Source organism: Neltuma alba, unplaced genomic scaffold, assembly GCF_004799145.2.
Source record: "Neltuma alba isolate B1F8T4 unplaced genomic scaffold, ASM479914v2 tig00013555_pilon, whole genome shotgun sequence".
NCBI lineage: Eukaryota > Viridiplantae > Streptophyta > Magnoliopsida > Fabales > Fabaceae > Neltuma > Neltuma alba.
This window is the reverse complement of record NW_021637761.1, coordinates 1-7008: the sequence shown is the minus strand read 5'-3', so window position 1 is coordinate 7008 and position 7008 is coordinate 1. Positions and strand designations below refer to the sequence as shown.

The 7008-nt window shown below is 32.2% G+C and overlaps 1 protein-coding gene across 1 annotated transcript; it reads right to left on the bottom strand.

The window, feature by feature from the left end:
- Nucleotides 1-3812: 3812 nt before the first annotated feature.
- LOC114738185 (CASP-like protein 1B1) lies at nucleotides 3813-6710 on the bottom strand (the record flags this gene model as incomplete). Its single annotated transcript, XM_028926205.1, is given in 4 exon segments — nucleotides 3813-4171; nucleotides 4970-5093; nucleotides 6525-6567; nucleotides 6570-6710. Coding segments are annotated over 4 exon segments (548 nt in total), but the record flags the coding sequence as incomplete, so codon positions are not given.
- Nucleotides 6711-7008: the final 298 nt, after the last annotated feature.

The window sequence follows — 7008 nt, the reverse complement described above, 5'->3', positions numbered from 1 at the left end:
AGGTTCACCAATATCCAGGTAATAAAGACTGTCAGACTCATACACACTAACAATCGTCTCCCCCGTCAGCAAGTCCTAAAATAAACAATATGAGCAAAGAAGCTAACATGAAAACGTTTTTCCTTAGCTAATTGACTGACAGAGAGTAAACTGCACTTGAGATTTAGGACATGTAAAACTGAATGAAAAGTCAATATGGTAGAAACTTTAACTGTGCCAATAGTGGCGACAATTGCATTAGAATCATCAGTAATTTTAACCATAATATATGTAGTAACTAGTGCATAAGTGGTAAATAAGTCATGCTTGTCAGTTATATGATTTGACGCACCAAAGTCAACAATCCAACATAGACCTGTGCACTTGTTCTTAATGGTAGTTAAGGCCTAAGAAAAGTTACCTCTTTGCTACCGGTTGCTTTCGAGGCTATTGGGTGGTTTGGATAGACGTAAATACCTCCAGAATCTTACTGAGTTGATCACTAGCAAGATAGGGTCAATAGTTTTTTCAGCAACATAACCACAACCATGTCCCTTTTTCGGTTTCCAATCTTAGGGCTTGCTATGAAGATCCCAACAAGTGTTCTTGGTATGCCCTTGCTTCTTGTAGTGTTCACAGGTAGGTCGTACTTTAGGAGGACACTACTCAGTTGATCGAGCAGCAAGAGCAAAGTGCTCAGCAGTGGGAGTTGGAGGAGGATGATCCTCTTTCACAATGGTTATCTGCTGAGATTCTTTCTTTCAAAGCATAGCAAATGCCTCTCAGACAGACAGAAGTGGGTTTTGACTAAAAAGACAGGCTCGTAGATCATCATAAACTGGATGAAGACCCACAAAGAGTTCAAACAACCTCTCGATCTCCTTTTCTTTATGGGCTTCAATGGCATTAGCTGTACAATGATGGACCGGATTAGTGAGGGAGTCTAATTCCTACTACAAGGCATATTTTTCAAGATAATAATCATTAAGAGAACGAAGGACCTATTTGACCTACCAAAGTTTGGATTTGATCTCAAAAATTTAGGAGATGTTGCCGCTGTCATCGTATGCCTATCGAACAGCTTCCCATATGTCACAAGCACTAGGAAGAAACATGAAACTCCTTTTAATAGCCGGCGACATAGCATTCACCAACAAGAGGAGACCAAAGCATTCTCAACTTGCTAGACAGCGACAGTCTTTGTTTCTGAGGATAAAGGGGCTTTGTGTCGGCAAAGATATAACTTAGTATACATCGACCAGCGAGAACGAGTGACATAGATTGGACCCACTATTGATGATATCACTGGTGAGACGCTCGAGGATGATAACATATGAGGTCTCGTGACCTATGGGGATAGGACCCAATCAAACCGGAGGATCCCTCAACACCAGTTGCCATTAGTGGGGAAGATGTTGGCCGAAGGTTTAACTCCTCTTGTGTTTCAAATGAATCATAGGTGTCCTTTGAAAGCTCTAATACCATGAAGGACACTGTGGGATACGATTCAATCTTGTTATTCTCATTCAACCATGTATGAATATACTCGAGAGAATTGAGATCAGGCCAATAATAAGAAGGCCGAGGATTATGGAAGAAGATATAGAGGATATAATCAGATCATAGTAAATACCCTAATATCTACAAAAAAAATAATATTTACAATAAATAACATAATCTTCCCTACAATCTCAAGGAATATCCACAAAACCTAATCTAACATCAAGGAGGATGTATATATACACACATAAGCAAGGGAAGATTGTGGTATGTCATGTATTAGAATTCAAGATTGACTAGTTATGATTTGAAAAATATAGATTACATGTGTAATAGCTATTTTATCACAATGGACCCACTTAATTGTCTTATAACTGTCCTTGCATATTTGTATATCTTGTGTCTCATTATGTGGTTTCTTAGTATTTTCATGTGAGGATTCTAATTCAGTTCTAAGGAGAAGGCACTCAAGACTTGAAAGTCTTTATAATATTTGTATAACCTGATTTTTATTTCCTATGCTCGAAATGATATACATTGTTAAATTTTTAGGGCTTTTTTAGACACTCATTATTACATATTATATTCAACTTTTTCTAAATCTTATTGTCTTTATAATTGTGGATCATGTTTTTTAGAAGTTTGTAACTTGGACTGAGACCAAGATGGTGATATGGACTTTGGCATATATTGAAATATCTCAATGAAATAGCAATTTGAGGAATGATATGCAATGAAATTCATATGTTATTTGTATGGTTTATGATATAGGTAGTGACTATTGGTTATTAGAACTTGTATGTTTTAGGTTTCAAAAGTGCCTTATCCCACTCATGATTATACATATGAACACATTTGGATCCCAAATAGATTACTTGTTGTGTTTTTAAAGGTATTCTCTAATTTTTGTTTCAATCCTAATAGGAATGAAAAGCCTACTCCAAATCCTACATTTAGAGCCCCTAATCCTATACAAGATATTAGGAGCTGAATGACACGTTTAAGGAGTAAATATAACACCCAATAACAACCTTACCATACTTAGCATCAAAGGTTAGGCTTTACGCATAACCATGATATAAAAAAATGAAACTTATCATTGATAGAGTCATTAGGGGTTCAGTTCATGTCAAATCATAATGGAAAGATAAAAACATACAATAACACTTCATATCTCTGTCATTCATGAGTTTCATATCATAGAACAGGAGGGGAAAAAGAAACAACAGTGATTTATGCCTTTTGCCATGGTGAGGCTGATGTCTCACTAGGGCAAAGGCCAGGTATGCTTTGTCGTGACAAAACCTGAAGTTCATGACAAGATTTGAAAAAAGGTCTAATTCGATTTTAGGGCTTCTATCCAATCCTAGGATTTAAAAAATGCACTATTTTCACAACAACCAGTTACACCAATCTAATCCTTGGTTATAATCAGTAATTTTGACAGTTTTCAGTTTGGTTTTCCTATTCCAAATTCTTTTAAAATTTATCCTAAAGGTTACTCTTTAATTAAAGGTCATCTAAAATATCTAGAATTATCCCTTAAAATGTTATGTGCGAGAAGAAGGGGTGTGTTTTCTTGCTACGTCAAAAGGAAATTTAATTTCTTATTCCAAACTTTGGATTAAGGTAGAAATTACTTCAAAGTTTTCACTCAATAACACTAGGCATCTGATTTTTTTTTTTTTGAAAATTCATAACAATATTGATTCATACTGTTTTAACTATCGTTGGCCATTAAAATAATAATGTTGAGTGTTAATATTTTTAATAATAAGGAACAATATTGCTATAATTTTAAACTATATATCAAGGCACACCAAGAAAAAATTTTGGGTACCTAACACTTCTGAGTGAAAACTTTCAGGACAAAATTGTACCTTAACTATTATTTATATATAATAGATGTGTCATATGCACATATAGTCATAAAAATATATGTAGATTATTTATACAAAAACTATAATTTAAAAAGTCCATTACTCACTATCCTACTTGAATAAAATTACCAAGGGTAAAGAAAAGTCTGTGTAAACTTAAAATTTTATAGGAGTTTTGTTATATCAAGTTCTAGATGACAATGCTATCTGCATATACCTCAAAAGTATTTTAAAAAAATTATGCAACTATAACATGTTAAATACGAACTTATTATTGTTATTTTCTTTAACGAATTATCAAATCAGAAATTTATAAACCAAATTATTAACTGTTTAAAATAAAAGTAATTCCAAAAAAAAAAGCACGGCATGGGTGCCAAATTGTGATTTAATTTATTTGGATAAGGTCTAAGCCTAGCATGGGAACTTTATAAGGGTGAAAAAAACAGCCCATTAATTAAGTAGCAATAATGCCACACACGCATTTATTAGTGCTTCTTGCACAACTAATTACAGAGATCAAGCTTTGCTAGCCAAACATTAAACAAACTCAACACAAAAGGCATATATAATCATGGAACAATATCGTTAATGCGATTTGGCTTGAGTAGTTTGATGATGGACATCCCTGTGATAATGAGGAGGAGAAGGATGCCGGCAAAGGATGCGGCAAGGGCGCCGCCGCCTCGGTGACAATAAGCTTCAAATTTGTCACAGATTTTGTCCCACCTTGCATGAGAGTTGCCATTCTTCCCTAACTCCGACATGAACGTTGCTGCACCATCTCCGGCGGCTGCTAGGGCCATGACCATCTTTATTGCATAAAACATAGCGACATGAGTGGTATTTTTCGTGATTTATGAAAAATACGTTTTTCTATAGACTATATATAACTGCTAAGGTAGGAATCTTGAAAATTTTCAAATATCAATGAGGACTTGCTAAAGAAGTATTTGGATCTGTCAAAAAGGTATGACTTGAAGTGAAAATCATACACATTAGAGACATGAAATACTGAAATAAATTGAATGGAAATAAATGTCAAATAAATTTTTCAACTGAAATAAAAAGGTTTTTTTTGCCTTAGATTAAACCAAATTGTATTTTTGTACTAAAATACAAATTGTTTAAAAAATATTTTTGACAAAACAATTGAAAGATTTTTCCTCATTTTAATTAAATTCACACAATTTTTATAAATTGAGAAGTGAGTTTCATGGATCTTTCCTAAAGGAAACATCCAAAAAAAAAAAAATACCTCTGAAATTTTAAAGTTCCAAATCATGAATGAAAATAAAGATGTGTTGTCATTTACTTTTCAAATATTGTTAATTATTATTGAAGTGTGGTAAATAAGAATGATTTGGAATTTTGTAATTCAAAGGTGTTTTTTTTTTTTTTGGATTCTCCCTTTCCTAAATTTTGTATATATTTAAAGTATAAAAAACAAGTAATATAATATATAATATCAATAAAATTTGAGAAAAATCTGTATATATAATTTCTATCAATCCCCATTATTTTATAATTATAAACTATATAACTAGTCGAATTCCATATTGCCCAGCAAACAAAAAATATCTAATTTAATAAAATTTGAATATATGTACCATGTCAAGTATTGCAATTAGTGCAAGCCTGAGTCCTTTGTAATCAAATTGGCTTCCAAGTAAGTCCACTGCTATCATCACCAGATTATGCAGACATGCATTTCCATTGGCTATCACAAAGAACCTGTCCCCACCATACGTAGGCAACATAATCTCAGCCATAGATAAACGTAAGAATATCCGCTTCTTCAAATTATATACACTTTCAGTTTTCTGACCCTAAGATTTGTAAAACAATTAAAGATGATTCATGTCAATACAAAATATAAAACTTATATTAAGTTATACCATGTTACAATCATTAAAATAATAAATAGAAATTTAATAGGTAAGTTACTATAATTTCAGCTCATTTTTAATTAAGTCTTTGCAAACTTTTTCTTTATTGTGTTCTTATCATTTTCTCACATATATATACTGGTCCTATAATCATAAGTTTTTTTTTTTTACCAAATAATCATAATGTTCAATTTATAAGAGAAATGACGCTTGTAGCTGATACCTGATGGTAATGTGGTTCTCACTCAATATACACCTAGATTAATTTTGCCACATAAATCTAATAAAAAAAAATCAACAAGATTATAGATTATACATAGATGCAAGGAGAAATTTATTAGTATATTTTTATTTTATGTTGATAATAAATAAATATATTTCATCATTTTATTTTTAAAAAACCTCTTTTATTATTTTGTATTTATGATAACTTACATATCACTTAGTTACTATCCATATAAGCCATAATCAATTTATTACGATCATCAGGACTCATGTATATAATCGAGGAAACTGTGAGTAACCATAAAAGAAAAAAAAAACATAAAAAAAATGTAATTAAAAGTCTGATAAAACCATAAAGAGTGAGGAACTGACTTTTCCTTAAATCAATACAAGAGTTAGCCATTAATCATCAATATAGATATATAAGAGTTAATTAATGAAAGTCATCACACTATTATATAAGAAGTAAACATACTTTTCAGTTGCCTTGAAATTCACACAACACGCTAGACATATGGTTTCATATACTTTCATTCTTGAAGTTTCATATGTATGTGTGAAACTAGGAACTGGTTTTCAATGAGTACCATGATATTTATCGCTACGGTAAAATATAAATTATTGGGATATAGTTTTAATGGTCTAAACTTAAAATTTTTAACTAGTGATTTTTAAATAAAAATTATATTTTAATAAAACTTATAGTTAAGATATCACATTTATTTTGGATTATGTACCTTAAAAAACTATTTTTAAAAAGACAAAAACATTAAATATGAAATCTTGGTCATCCACATTAATTTTCAATGGTTTAGATTTGATGAGTATCATGATGCTCATGAGCACTGAAACTAATTCTGTACATGAGGAACCGTACAATTCATGGAATCAGCAGTACATGAACGTTGTGAATAGCTATATATAAGAGTTATATATAACCCACTTTAGAAAGTGCCCATATTTGTTGAGTAGCCCTGAATATATATGCAATGCTTCTAATATATATGACATAGCAGTTATATATGAATGAGTGAGTGGTAGGGGGACTTACACAAAAGCTGGAGTGTGATGAAAGTTAGCGGTTATAGAAATTTGATGGGATTGTTACCAATGGTGGCAATCACAAAGGATTTGGTCTGTTTGTTGAGAGCCATCACAATTGTGGCAGAAGCAGTCGCCAAAACTGCAAGCAGCCTCAAACACAAAAGAACCCAATCTGATCTCTTTCCCTTCGTTCCTCGGCGACATCATCGTCACGTTATTCACACTACTATTGTTCATCAGCTCTGTCTTTTCTGCATTTGATGAAGCCATTGTTGGTGTTGATCGAAGAACTATGATTATTAAGAGAAGATGAAGAAGAAGATGATTATATATAAATAAAGAAGAAGTGCGATTGATGAGCCAAATGGGTTAATCAGGTCTAAGAAGGAAAGTAAGTTGTTTCTGTAAAATCTTTGGATGGTCTAACCGATTGAATTACTTGAGGTTGGTATTTGGTTGGTGAGAACATTTCTCAGAGTGCAGTCTTGCGT